The sequence below is a fragment of the Lagopus muta genome, chromosome 10 (genome assembly GCF_023343835.1).
Source record: "Lagopus muta isolate bLagMut1 chromosome 10, bLagMut1 primary, whole genome shotgun sequence".
Lineage (NCBI taxonomy): Eukaryota > Metazoa > Chordata > Aves > Galliformes > Phasianidae > Lagopus > Lagopus muta.
This window is the reverse complement of record NC_064442.1, coordinates 2171444-2185716: the sequence shown is the minus strand read 5'-3', so window position 1 is coordinate 2185716 and position 14273 is coordinate 2171444. Positions and strand designations below refer to the sequence as shown.

Genomic DNA, 14273 nt, shown 5'->3' with positions numbered 1-14273 from the left:
CAAATTAGCAACGCTGTTTCTTGCATAAAACCTTCTGTTGTGATTCAGTTCTACTATGAAACTTCACACTTCCCTATTTATTCATGGGTAAAGGTGCACACGAATTCACAGTAAGTTGGCTGCTCACAGAATTACAGCGGTGCCGTCCGTAATCCCCACGAGCATGCAGATTTGATCCTGAGACACACACTTGGATGAATGTTAAGTACGTGCAAATGGAAAAGATGTTCATGAATTGAGTTATATGTCCTAATGCACTCATAAAGATCTGTGCAGTAAGCTGCAGGGAAGCTCTGAGGTAGGCCTTTGACTTGCAAAGTTAGCAGGAATGTTTAATTGCATTACCTACTGCCAAAAAAAGAAGAAAAAAATGTATCTGTGGAATTAATGCCCTGGTAAGGTGAGAAAGATTTCATCCTGTATTTAGAATCCAAGTTAATGCGTGAAAATTTTCTTTTGATTTACTATACTGGACAAACAAGTAATTTTTCAACTGCAGCATATACAGTTTCCACAGCCCTAAATCTTTATCCTTAAAAGAAACCATTTGGCACAGTGTGCTAAATATGCCAGCGAGACGCTGACAACAATTACTGTAAGATATGCAAGCACTCTTGCAAGGTAATTGAAGTTCATTGTTAAACACTTGCTCACTACTCAAGTTAACTGCAATCCTTCCAAAAATGACAAGCAACTTTTGTTTCCTTGATCTGTTTTCAATGTACAGATGAATCTTTATTTGGTCCGCATCTACAGTGTAACAACTTTGTCATGGAAACCTCAACTTTCCTTGGAAGTCAGAGAGTGGAATGGCTCTTTTTGAACTCTTCTGTCTTCCTTCATGCCTGGGGAAACCCAATGCTGTTGCACTCAATAGTGTTAGTAAGGCATGATGCAGTTTGGGGTTCCTATCAATCAGGTACAAGTAAAGTGGTTTGGGAAGGCTGCCTCCACTCAGTGCTGGCTGTGAGACAGGCTTTGATCCCACCTAACTTCATGCTGTGAAAGGAAAGGCCCAATCTGCAGTGGATTCACCGTACTTTACTGCCCTAAAACAGACCGGCTGGCTTTTCAGAGATGCCTTCCTTTCCCTACAGATGATGCAAGGTGCCTGATTGAGGCTGACAGACACGCGCACCTCTGTCCACAGCTCATTTTTGCAAAGGATTCTGAACTCTTCCCCACAAGAAATGGCAAAATGAAGTCATGCTGCTACTTACTTTGCTCACACTGTTTGCCTGTGAATCCAGTCCTGCACGTGCACTGCCCAGTGACGTGGTCACAGTCTGCTCCGTTCTGACACTGACACACGTTGGCACAGTTTTTTCCATAGAAAGCAGCTGGGCAACCTTTCAGGAAGAAGAGTAAGGAAAGATGAAGAAATGAACTGAAACACAAACTCGAATGTGTTAACAGCATGAAATAAATGAGCCTACAAATCTATGGATTTTCAGCCTGTGTATATCTAACAATATGTATTTGATGATCTAAATGCAGAGCTACCACAGCAGCCGATTTTCTCGCAGTAGCGTTTCTCCTGTCTTACAGAACTGCCTTTTAAGCACTTAAGAAGAATAAAAACTTCACGCATCCACACAAACTACATTTTCAAGGAGTGAAAGAAGACAGCTGGAAAGAAACTCTGTAAGAGGCCAGAGATCAGTTGGTTACTTGCAAGTGGAAGAGCCCTCTCAGAAGGCTCAGTGGAACGCGATCTCCCCTTCTGTGCTGATAATTTTGCGCTGGTGAGATGAGAAATCTCACACATTTTCCTAAAGCTGACAAATGTTTTCCAGGGCTTTACAAAACACGGAAAAGGACGGTACAGATTCTGACAATGAATCAATAACCTAAATGGTCAGACCCTCATTTTTTAGCATGCCAAGGGCATAAAAAGCCTTGAGAAGCTTCAGGACACTTTCCTTGGAGTGACAAAAGTTATCCACTAGCATGAAGCAGGTGGTATAGCAGCAAGAGTGCAATACTTGGAAGAAACACGAGGTAGCAGCACACACTTTGACAGATTCCTTGACAAAATAGCACATCTGAAAGGCTTACGCTGTGTGCAGTAGAGCCCAGTCCAGCCATGAGTACATCTGCATTCTCCATCATAAGGGCTGCACATTGCTCCATTGTGGCAGTTGCATGAATGAAAGCAATCCATGCCCCAAAAACCTGGGGGGCAAGCTATGAAAATAAGAAACATTTATCAGCAGTGATATGGCTTTAGTGCTGTGGGGAACAACGGTAAGGAGAGCCTGCAAGACAGCAGCAAAGGCAGAACATCGCATCGTGGTACTTGGCATCTCTGCAGCTATTCCCTCATCACAACCAGTTCGCCCATGCCAACAACTGTTCTGCAAACCCAGAATGCAAGCCTACAACCTCACCCACGCTGCCAAACCTGCATTTCTTCTCCATGTAGGTCTGCTCTGTGAGCACAGAGTAACCCTGCAATGGGGCTGAGTGCTCCAGCAGTGCTCCCTGCCTCACTGGCACTATTTCTGAAGACAATTCAGACAGGGTTTATAAGATATGGAGGTAATTTAATTTTCTTTTTGATATTCAGAAATTCTTGCATAATAAAGCACAGCTATTCGTGGTTTACTTGTGCTATGCAATCAACTGCTAAAATTACCACATTCATTTGAAGTGCAGAGCACTGCTCAAATTATGTAAAAATGTAAAGAAAACTTCTTTCAGTATGAATTCCCATCCACAAAATCAGATTGCTTTTGTTGATGGGGCCAATATTAAATTAAAACCTCCAGGTCTGTTATATATTTCTACAAGTACAATATTAATACATTTTCAAAAGTTATTGTAAGCCTCCCTCCAAAACCGAATGCAGTAAGTTACAGTCATTAGTGCCAGACTAAAAGATCCAAAATGATGATAACCCTTCAATATAACAACTATATTTTTGCTTTAAAAAGCACTTTCCATCGCTGCCTATTAAAGGCATGAATTAATAAGGCATGGTTCCCAGGAAACCTGAAAGTAGAGAAACGGTGCCTATTTCCACGCTTGCCACTGGCTGCAATTCTGACGATAAATGCAAGTTTCTGGCACAGGACACACACAGCCAAAGCCAGAATGAATAGCAAAAAACCTGCCGTGACGTAAATCAAACAAAAGGTCCCTGAACTCACATAATGTACAGCTGAGCAGGATTTGGCCTAAAGCGTTCGTGCTACAAGCAACCAGAAATACTTCTGAAAAGGCTTTGTAAGTTAGAGCCGCGGGTCTGCGTGCGTCTCCAGAACTGACTCTGGAGCCAGAGCTAAAATTATCTTCTTTGTGGCTCCGTCTCTCGGTCATCCCAGGTTAGCTGCTGCGAGGGAGGATCGCTGACAGCTCAGCGCCAGGCTCCGGAGCTGCAGGCCAGGACCCCAGGAGCCGGGTGTGAGGCCAGCTCTGCGCCAGGAGGTTTGCCCTTTCTTTGCAGGAAGGTAACTGAGAAAAGCACCAGGCTCCTGCTCTGCCAGCCCAGAACACCAAGCAGCCATCCCCGCGTCCTCCTGACTCCAAACTGGCAGTTGTTGCTACTCAACTGGCCTGCCTCCCTAAGGGAGAAATCTCATCCTTTCTCAAGGTTAACAGAAACTAACAGTCATTTCTCAATTACATGGCTAAACATAATGAGGAATCTGTGCAGCTTTCTGTCTTTTTTTTTTCTTTCTTTTTTTTTTCTTTTTCTTTTGAGTGACAGCAATATTCTGCTCGTGGAAGACACACAATAAAAGTAAAATTACAGCCGTCTGTTTTTATCCAAATCCCACTTTATCACTTGAAGTTTAATATATTTTACTCTGGAATGCTGTCTAATATGCTAGTTGTATCCTGAATATGAAGTAACATTTCTGAATGATATGATATTGCTTCCCTCTGTGATCTATCTTCAATTAAGGGATGCTCTCAGGAAATGACACTTTGGGATCAACAAATGCCAATCTTCCACCTGGGCAATTTTTGAGAATAAAACCCTCCATCCCACCAAGCCCACTTTGACTTTTACAATTAAATTACATTTAATAGAAATATTTCAGTTGCCTAATTTCTCAGTTCTGTGGGCTTGATACATGAAAACATTTACTGGTTAATAATTTCTAATCTAATAAATGAAAGAAAGTGATTTCAAAAAATAAATAAAAGGGAATCCAGATAGAAATTAAAAGGGAGCGTGGAGCTTTCTTTTCTGATAAGAGCTTGTGACCTCTCTTTCCTGTAATAGAAGCCAGTGACTGCTTCTGCAAATTCCAAATGCATATAAACTAATTCAAGCCAAAGCTAACTTAGATTAATTAAAAGAAATAAGCTATAAAGAGAGTAAGGCAGTGGCTGCTGTAATACTTCAGGGATTTCCCTAGAAACTGCCTTTAACTTTCCGAAAACACTAAACAGGAAAACATGTTATTCAGAGCAGAGATGGAGAATTAACACTTTGCTCACTCTGGGAGCAGTCCTTCCCTATCCAGCCTGGAAAGCACTGGCACGATCCATCGATGGGGTTGCACGTCCCGTTCTCGGTGCACTGGCAGAGCTCAGCACAGTTCTTCCCATATTTTCCACTGGGACACACTGGAAATACAGAAGAGTTTAACGAAGGCTTCATAGTGAGTATTAGGAAGTCACAGGATTCAACATTTAGCAATTAGAGAGAAAAGTAATTATGACATTTTTATTTGCTGCAGACAAGAGGGCAATTTTTTTATGGAAATAAGGAAAAGGCAGAAGAAAGCATTCACATCCACTGTGTTTGCTTATTTCCCAGGCATAAAAGCAGTGTGAAAAAGTCATCTTGAAATCCATTTGCCTGCCAGAAAATGAATCTAATACAGCCAGAAGATTATCATTATGGAAGGACGCTGAAAGGAGCAGGTATTGGGGGAGGAAGAGGAGAACAAAGCTGTCGGTCCCCACAGCTAATTGCTGAAGTTGGAAGAAAAGAAACTCTGCTTTTCTTCCTGAATCGTCATGTCGCAGCCTGTGCACAGTGACATAAAACTAACAGACAGGTATATCTTCAGCCTCCCACCGAATTATTGGAAATCTTTACCATTAAAGTTGATGGAAAGCTTTGCTCAGCAATGAATGAAATGTTTAATTTCACTGCTCTCATTGGCTGTGTTCCCTGACAAAAACAGATGTATTTTCAAAACAAGATAAAACACGCCGTCCATCTCTGCAAAGAGTGTAACAAATGGAACTGGACTTCCATCCTTACAAATAACAGCAATGTCAAAAAAGTGATTAAGGCACTCCCTAAATTATGCAACCAGTTTACCACTTCAGCCTCTCTCTCTTGCTCATATGCAGTCTCTGCAGGTGACCTCAATCTACCCTGATTGCAAATCAGCTGCAGATTGAAATCCTGAGCTGTGACTCATTTGCTTTTTTACAATAGGCCACCTTCCACTCTTACTACGGCAGAACCCTAGGAGTAGTGCAAAAACAACAGTGCGTGGTCCAGCTGCAGGCTTATCTGTAGGAATGGATAAAATTGGCTTTCGAATGATGTGCTAAACAGAACAGTTCTCTACCTGAAAAGAGATAAAACTAAATACAATATGAAGACACAATGAACAATACACAGACACAAAGAGAAGGAAGGAAAGAAAAGGCCTCATATCACAGAAAGAGCAGAAACTAAAAAGATCTGTCAGGTTTCCATATGTGCTACACAATTATTCACTTCCAGTGCTCTATACAGAGCAGTTCAATGCAATATTTTTATTGCATCTTTAAGATGGAGATAGATAACATCACTTATAGGAAGCCTGGATTTTTTATACATACAAAAAATAGTTCTCAAAAGACTTACTTAAAATAGGAGCTGATTTACACTGCAGTGCAGAATGCTAATGAATCAGGAAAAGATTTGTGATCCAAACACTGATGCTGACAAAGCCAACAGGTCACACTTGATAAAGAAATGCTTCAGTCTGGCACAGCGAGAGCCAGCAGAGGGGTTCCTACCACGTGAGCACCCCTTGTCCTATGAAATAGCATGAAGCCCTCCAGGGTGGCAACACAGAGGGATTACAAAGCCCATCCTGCCCCAGGGGCTGCTCTCATTAGGTGAAGTATCCCAGCCCTGGACTGACACAGGGACTCCATTGTCAAGTTGTGAGACCCAAATACAAGCACTTCTCAAAATGCTTCAAACATTTCAAACTAAGCTGCAGAGTAAGGACTAACACTGCCTTCCTCAGGACCAATCTGATTGTACGACACAGCCAGCGATGTTAATTAGCAATAAAAGCTCTGAAGTGGGACTGCAATTCCCCGTAGGATGTCAGCTGTGCTCTAGCAGCGATAACATTGTTCTAGCAGCGATAACGTTGTTATCAATCCATCTTGCTACATGATTGGGAAATATATTCATAAAACAGCTGCTTAGTTGTGTGCTGCTTTGAATCTGTAGTACAACCATGTTACCCTGTGCAGTTTCAGAGGTTACAAAGCTCTGTGCACGCACGTGCTGCTGCTTCTGGAGTCGCATCCCTGCTGCCAGAAAAGGGACAGCACAAGGGGATGGAAATTCAGAAGTGAAATCTTTGTTTCACGTTTTTCTAATGGCAAACATTAATTAGCATTTTTCTTTCGACAAAATAAAGTTACATGCTAATTCATTATGACAAACTGCAACACAAATTGATTTTAATTAGGACATGAATATTTTAAAATTAATTTGCCGGGTAGATCAACATTTCAAAGTAAAACCAGAAGTGCTGAACATCTGAACAAAAATAAAATAGAATTTTCTTAAGAGGATAATTAGCCCTGCTTACGCTTTGAAATCTGGTTAACTTTTCATATAAAATGGACAAATTCACTGAAATATGTTCATTTTAATAAATTAATTGGTATAATGTTTAGTTGACTATATGGCATAGGGAAAAGAAAACATGGTTACATTTAATCTGTTTAATGACTTTGCCTAAGTACTGTCTGCAACTTCTAACTTCCCCAAAAGCAGGTCATTAGAAAGTGTCAGTTCAATTTTTACAGGGATGGTGACTTCACAGGGGCAGCGGCCATTAGGAATTATCTCTTTTAAATCTGCAGGCAGAAAATACCCCCAGAGGTATGCAGCAACTCAGGCTCTGCAGAACACTGGAAAGATTTTAGGATAAGACTCAACACGGAGCTTTTGGGTAGAAATGGACTGCCTTCTAGAGGCAAAGAGTGCAGTGATGGGCACAGGGAGAGCAGAGGTTACCCTTAACCTGTGAACATGAGCTCTTTTCCACTGCCCCTTGATGTTTCTGACTCCTTGCTCCTGTGTTTGGGTGTTGTGATTTCAGCTGTTCCCACAGTCATGCTCTAGGTGTTGTTAATATTGCTGAGGCATTAACTCAGTCCTTGGGTTGGTGTACCTGAGTTGGCCTCCACCTCAAGAAACAGAGCTCCTGCTGAAAGTGCATGTGAAAGTGTCATCAACATTTAGGCTGTGACGGGCTTAGCAGAAAGGAAAATGAAACCACTGGATGGCTGATGTATTTACAGCAGGTGTCTCATTCCATATTCATCTCAACACGGAGCGGCAGACCTGTTTTATTTATGAAAGCAGGATCACATCAGATTTACAAAAGGGTGACTAAGTACCTATTTGCATTTTGCCTCTGAAATAAAGAATTTCTTGTGATCCGAACTGCTGAAACAAGAGAAAAAAGGCAGACGCTTTGTGATCAGTCTTGCTACAGAGTCACAGACACAGAGACTTAGGAAAGGTGGGGGTGTGGGGGTCCCAGGCTCCATACCTTGGTTGCAGAGCGCGCCGAAGAATCCTGGCAAGCAGTCGCAGTGCCCGGACACGTGGTGACAGGGACCACTGCTGTGCACGCACTGAGGGCATGGCTGGCTGCAGTGGTGTCCATAGAAGCCAGGGGGGCAAACTGAAGATAAAACAAAACAGGCTGTCTCAGGTTTTCAGAAGGTTTCTCACTGCTGAGAGCTTTAGAATTCTCTCTGTCTTGATCTCAAGTGAATAACATTTCTTCATTTCTAAAAACACAAAGTTCCATGAACAGCATAAAATAGGAAGCCTGTTGGATTATCTCATGTTGAGTCTCCCTGGCCATCTCCAGCTAAGGATGTTCACAACACATGGCAATGTAAGACATCTGATGCCCCGTATCCCATTGGTAGACATGGTTAGTACCTGGAAACATCTTCCAAAGCTTTTAACATAGGCACATACACAAAGCATAGGAATCCACCTTACCATTTCCTTAGGAAATTAAGCTAAGAAATCAAAGGAGTATTGGGAAAATCTCAATATTCTTTCTTCTAAGTAACTACGTAAAAAGCTGATTGCTCATTTCTAAACAGATTAGGTGCAAGACCTGTGCTTGTGTAGGACATTCAGTTTATACATGCCATTGCAGGAGCATCTGTCAGTGATGAACAGAATCTAAAATGGTAATTATGGGAACAGCATACAAGAGTGCCTAATTTGCATCAGTAATCACACTGGTTAGCTGAGCAAACTTGTCACGAACTATGTGCTTAGAACTTGGATTGAAATTACTGTAGAAGCTGTCCATAAGACAGCAGCAAGACTGGGGCCCAACGTCTCTTACAAACACGCACTGTTCCATGTAAGCACATGCAGACTGAAAAAGCCCTCCACTGTCCAAACGTTCACTGCTACAGATAAGAACAAAAACCTCCATGGAGTTTCATTAGCAGTACAAGTGACTTCATGTGTTTTTCACTCCCACGATTCTCCATCACGGAGCTCTGTCTCAGTGGTTACAATATCACGTCTGCTCTATTTTTTCACCAAATGAGAATTTCCCTCTCGGTCCGTATGCTCACAGCAGGTGTCAGGTTCTTACACCGCTGCACATTTCCAGCTGGAACTCAGCTGACAGGTTTGTTGATGATGCACTTGCTATAAAACAACCTGGATCATTCCTGGAGACATTTCTGCAGGCCTAAGACCGATAAAGCATCCCGGTGTCTCCTGCAATGCTGATTGCACAGACAGAACTACCCGGAGGGGTATTGTCTACAGTGCTGCCATGTACTAAATTCTGCTTCTAAATCACTTTCCAAGAGGGAAATGGGAATGATTCTGAAAGCAAACTTAGCTGAGATGCAGGTAGTCTTGAACTCGAATCCTGCAGAAAAGCAAGCTGAACTCCCTGGCTGTGCACCTACAGAGGGGCATTTCAGCAATACAGAGAGCACAAGCATCCAGAGAAGCCCTCTGCTGTCACCCCCAAGGGATGGAGAATTTCTGCCCATTAGTTTTTCAGCAAATGTCTTCAGAGAGCAGCCTGATTATGGGAGTTTCAAGCTGGGGACGTGGTTTGCCTCTTGTAGCCTGTGTGCCATGAGCTGATAAAACTAAGCAGGCTTTTTTTCATCTCAGAAAGGCCAGAAACTATTAACTTCTGGACGTTTTGCACTCTTAGGGTTTCAAATTTGTAAAACAATTTCTTCCCCAATTCCCAGAAGCTCTGAGCACCACATTTCAGCCTTAGAGAGAGGTTTTACAGTTATATAGACGTGCTGAAGCACCTGGAAATTGGGGTTTATAATGGAAATGCTTATAGGCTATTAACTACAGCAGTGCTAGAGGTCATTGTTATAATGGCTTTAAATAAAAACTGTCAGCTACAAATTATTTTTAGAGATGAGTGTGCGCTAGTGTCAAGTGTAACCAGTGAAATCAGGAGGGATATATGAAGTGGGCATGGAGCATATCTTACGGGAAGAACAAGGGCTGATGGAAAAAGGGAGAGAGACCCATTTCTTGTTTACATAGGAAGAAGGTTGCATCAGTTTGGATCAGTGAACACGGGTCCCTCAGGGGCAAATACAGCTTTCCAGGTAAAGTAAATGAGAGGATTTTTATCTCCTTGACACATTTTAATATGTAGCAGCAGAGCATCAGACAAGAGATATTTCTGGCTGCCGTGTTTCTTTTTCTGGCATGCAAGAAAACGTCGCCTTGTTATTTTGATAGCCAACACTCATCTACTTGTCATTATGTGATGGGCTGTAGCTGACTCTGCTTAGCAGGTATCCTACAGCTTCTAGTGCATATCTATAGAAGCTTGATTCTACCCACGTCTTGCCAAGTTTGTCATGCAAAGTTGTCGCTCCTTTCTGAAGGACATGGCTTAGTGGGTATGGTGATGGTGGTGATGGGCTGGACTGGCTGATCTTACTGGTCTTTTCCAACCTCAATGATTCTACAGTTCTACAGTTCTGTGATACTCTTAGGCCACATGTGTCCTCTTGGTACTGTGGAAGGCCAGAAGAAACAGAAGGCAACACTCTACCCAGCAGAGCCTTGTCTTCTTGGCCAAAAAGCATTTTTGGGCTAAGCCATCAGCTCATGCCACTCAGAAACCCATGGCTTTGTCTGGTACCATAGATAACATTCTATCTGCTTTGCTTCTGTCAGCGCATCCAGGGGAAATCTTACTTCTTTGGCACAGGGGTCCTCTGTAGCCAGGTGCACAGTCACAGGTGCCGTCCTCCGGAGAGCAGGATCCACCATTCTCACAGCTACAGGAGATGGAGCAGTTCGGTCCCCAGCGGCCCTGGGTGCACATATTGTCACAGTGGATGCCTGAAGAACACAACGGCACTCATTAGGTTTCACACAGCTTGCACTGCTCAAGGAAACATTTGGGTGGATTGACACCTTGCAGTACATCACAGAGCAAACAAGTGAGTCTGGAAAAAGAAATCGCTATTCTTTTATCTGCTTCATAAAGTGAGAAGTAAGAAAATGCCAAAGAGGTGAGTTCTGTAGGTGTCAGTGAGCTCCTGTGCAATCCTTAGCATCGTTTAAGGAAGCTCTGCATGTCGTCTGAGAGATGAAGGTCAGGAACTGCTTTAAAGTCACAAAGAATCTCAAATAATTGGCCTGGAAATATGCAGTTGATTGAAATCTGATTACTTAACTGTTGTGAACTGGAAGACTGGGAAGAAAAATTCGAGGTTCTGAAAAAAAAAGAAAAAAGAAAAAAAAAAAAAAGTCTAGTATTTGGTTTCTTGAACATGTGCAAATTCAGTTCTGTGCTGCACATTGCTCACTTCCTGGCTCACGGCACAGTGCTCAGGGTTATTATGCACTTACTCCACATCTACCCAGAGCTCTCTGAGTTCTGTGTTAATGAACCGAGCTCTGATCTAGCAAGCGGCCATATGTGCCATAGACTGATCATCTGCATGTTAAATGGAGGCTGAGACCTGCCAATCTAGCTCCCAGTGACTCCCAGGGTTGTTGTTTGATATTTATCATTATGAAAAGCAAAGCTTGGAAACACTGAAGGAAGCAAACAGCCAGAAAGCTTAACATAAGGCTCTTGGCGTCGTTTCAGCTGGTTTTTGTTTAAACTGGTGACTTTTAAAAACAGCCCTACGCCGTGGCTTGTCACATGGATGTAAGCTCAGGATTTGATCCAGCGCACTGCCACTTGCTCAAGAGACTCTCACTCCTCCGGGATAAGGCATCACCAAACCTGCAATTAGCAGCGCTATCTGCATCATCAAGGGCTCCTTGGATAGAAAAAATTTTGGAGGATCATGAGCTAAAAGAGACATTAAGCAGTGCAGCTGCAGGGAGTGGCGTTAGCAGCAGCACACTGAGTTACTGATAACGACAGAAAAAATGAATCACAGACTGGCTTGAAAATTTTCCTAACAACATTAGCACACCGGGTGCTTTACGACTGCTCCACCAAGATTTGATGGCATACACATGCCCTGGCTCGACTTGCAACACGAAGATGTTCTTTATCATCCATGCACATGTCCCCGCTGCATAATGGGATAAATGCAGGCAAGGACCCTGAGAGCCCCAGCCAGAGGCTGGATTAGTGCATGGCTAAGGAGAAACACAATCCCAAGTCATTTCCTACACCTCTGATAACTTCATCTGGATGCTACAGGTAATGGACTGTGTTTGTGAAGCTGCGATCTGTATGGTCACCAAACTTTGAGGATTATTAAATCAGCTAAAAGTCATTATAAACACACTTACAGTGCAGTTTCAAGTTGGTTTTATAAATCTCTGAAGTTAATACAGTAAGAAATACTGCAGAGCCAAAATTTCCCCTTTCTGAAGATTAATCACACAATTATAATGTCCCTTCCTAGAAAATCTAACCGAGTCTAACAAAAATACAGTTGGAAATGGGGTTTCTAGTAATACGTGGTCATAGTTTTATTTATAAAGAAGCATGGTCTGTGTTATAAAGCTTAATAAAAACCACATTAAAAGACAGTAAAAACATAATACAAGCTCAATCACTTAATATTTAAGAAAAGATAACTGAAAAAAAGGAGAGCAAAAAGAGAGGAAGAACATCTGTATTAGTAAAACCAAGAAAACCAGCAGCTTTAGCACAGCCCTCCCTACTCCCTAGGAAATCCCTGCATTATGTGAACAGTAAATGCTGTGTAATACGTAATACATCTGCAGTGCTCTGTAATTAAAAATTAATACGGTAAATTGTAAGTAAATAAATGCCTTTCATACTTGTGCATCTTTGTATGATCATTCATAGCTTCTAAAGGTTGCTCGCAAGCTCCCAGAAACGAAATTCAGACGCAAAGTGGGAAAATGTGCCTCTTTTCCTCCTGACTGCAGTATTAAAAATGCAGCTCTCTTATTGTGAATGAGCTATTTATAAATGGAGACAATTAAGCAGCATTATTTCCTGTCTCTTTCAGCAAAGTTTGGGGAAGAATGACATTGACTCCTTTCTCTGGTAAGGTAGCTGAATTAGGATGCTGTGACTGTCCCTTGCAGCAGCAAAGTCCTTCCTTCAGTAATGAATAATGAGGGATGTCTTCCCGCTCCTAACGAAGGCAATGAGTCATTGTGGAGCTGATTGTTGTAACAAAATGTAAAGGGAGGGGAAAGGAAACCTTCTAGAAGATGCTGATACCCATTACAGATTGTATTTGTTTAATAATTTTCAGAAGACAACCGAGAAGGGGCCGCAATCAATTTTATTACTTTATATTACTCCAAGTTAATTCTCATGGAAGACTTCATTTTTGGAGGCTCCTACACGCATTGAATTGCAAATGTAAATGAGAAGTTAAAATTGCATCTGGACATGCGTGTCTTACGGAGCTGTGCTAAAAAAAAGCCCCTTAATTTTACAATTCCCAGACTTGGCAGCAGATGAAGGAGGAGTCTGTTCCTCCCTAACTACTGAACAATCGGAGGCAGCGAAGCAGCAAGCTTTCTGAACATAAAACTTTCACCTTTGCTTGGGAACTTGCTGATGAACATTTCTGATAAGCAATTAGTTTTCAATTTCCAGAAATATAAAAAATGCTGAAGTTGACACATCTCGTCTTTATCTCACGTCACATATGCAGATTCCTAACTTACGAACAAATTCCTTGTTTCAAAAGCATGATGTAGAGATTAGAAAGACAACTAGCAGAAGAATAAGCCCCCAAAGCTGCAAGAAGCAGTTCTATACATAAACTCTATTGCCTAGATACCAAGAAATTCTCTCACCGCCTGAGGCTGTGGTTCACAATTGCAGACACTAGCATGAAATTATGCTTCCAAGACCTTCTTAAACAATGTTCTGGGAGTGAAATGTAAGTGAAAATCACTTAACTTACATAAAAATCATAGTTATTCACCCTACATGGGGGCAATGGGCACCATGCAGTAAGCCAGAGCCAAGGCAAGAGCTGGATCTGCTGGGGCTTTGAATCCAGCCTGGAAACAGCAGCCACGATCCCCCCACCCCAGGGTGGACTTGGGGTGCTGCAGACACTCTCAAGCAGGATTTCCAGGTCTATCCTTTCAACTGCTTTATTCACAGAATTTACTCCCACCTGCCCACACCTTCTAACTTTGCACACAATGGGCAAGAAAATTGTACTAAGTGCCTGAATTGCTCTTGTGCATGCTGTGAAAAACACAACCTTCACCCACCACAGCAATCACAATTGCTCTGTTAAGGGATAACCACACGGGAGAGCAGTTCCACACTGTCTGTGCCTAAAGCTATTTCAGGATAATTTATTACCAAATAAATTGGCCAGCAGTGGCCAAACCACTGCTGCCTCGGATTGGGAATATCTTTGGTGCAGGGATGGGCACCACAGGTGGCTTGTGCGGTGATCACAGAACCAATGAGGTTGGAGAAGAGATCCCCAAGTCCAACCCCAGCCCATCCCCACCATGCCCACCCACCGTGTCCCTCAGTGTCACATCTCCATGGCTCTTGGACAACTCCAAGGGACAGTGACTCCACCACTTTCCCTGT

The 14273-nt window shown here is 42.5% G+C and overlaps 1 protein-coding gene across 10 annotated transcripts in view; it reads right to left on the bottom strand.

Moving 5' to 3' along the window:
• MEGF11 (multiple EGF like domains 11) overlaps nucleotides 1-14273 on the bottom strand; it is a 270520-nt gene that overhangs the window by 26121 nt on the left and 230126 nt on the right. For all 10 annotated transcript variants that reach the window (XM_048955929.1, XM_048955931.1, XM_048955936.1 and 7 more), the window contains 5 exons: nucleotides 10448-10594; nucleotides 7767-7901; nucleotides 4453-4581; nucleotides 2059-2187; nucleotides 1221-1349 (listed from right to left, as the gene is read on the bottom strand). In XM_048955929.1, coding sequence (XP_048811886.1) covers nucleotides 1221-1349; nucleotides 2059-2187; nucleotides 4453-4581; nucleotides 7767-7901; nucleotides 10448-10594 — 669 coding nt within the window. The remainder of the gene's footprint in view (nucleotides 1-1220; nucleotides 1350-2058; nucleotides 2188-4452; nucleotides 4582-7766; nucleotides 7902-10447; nucleotides 10595-14273) is intronic.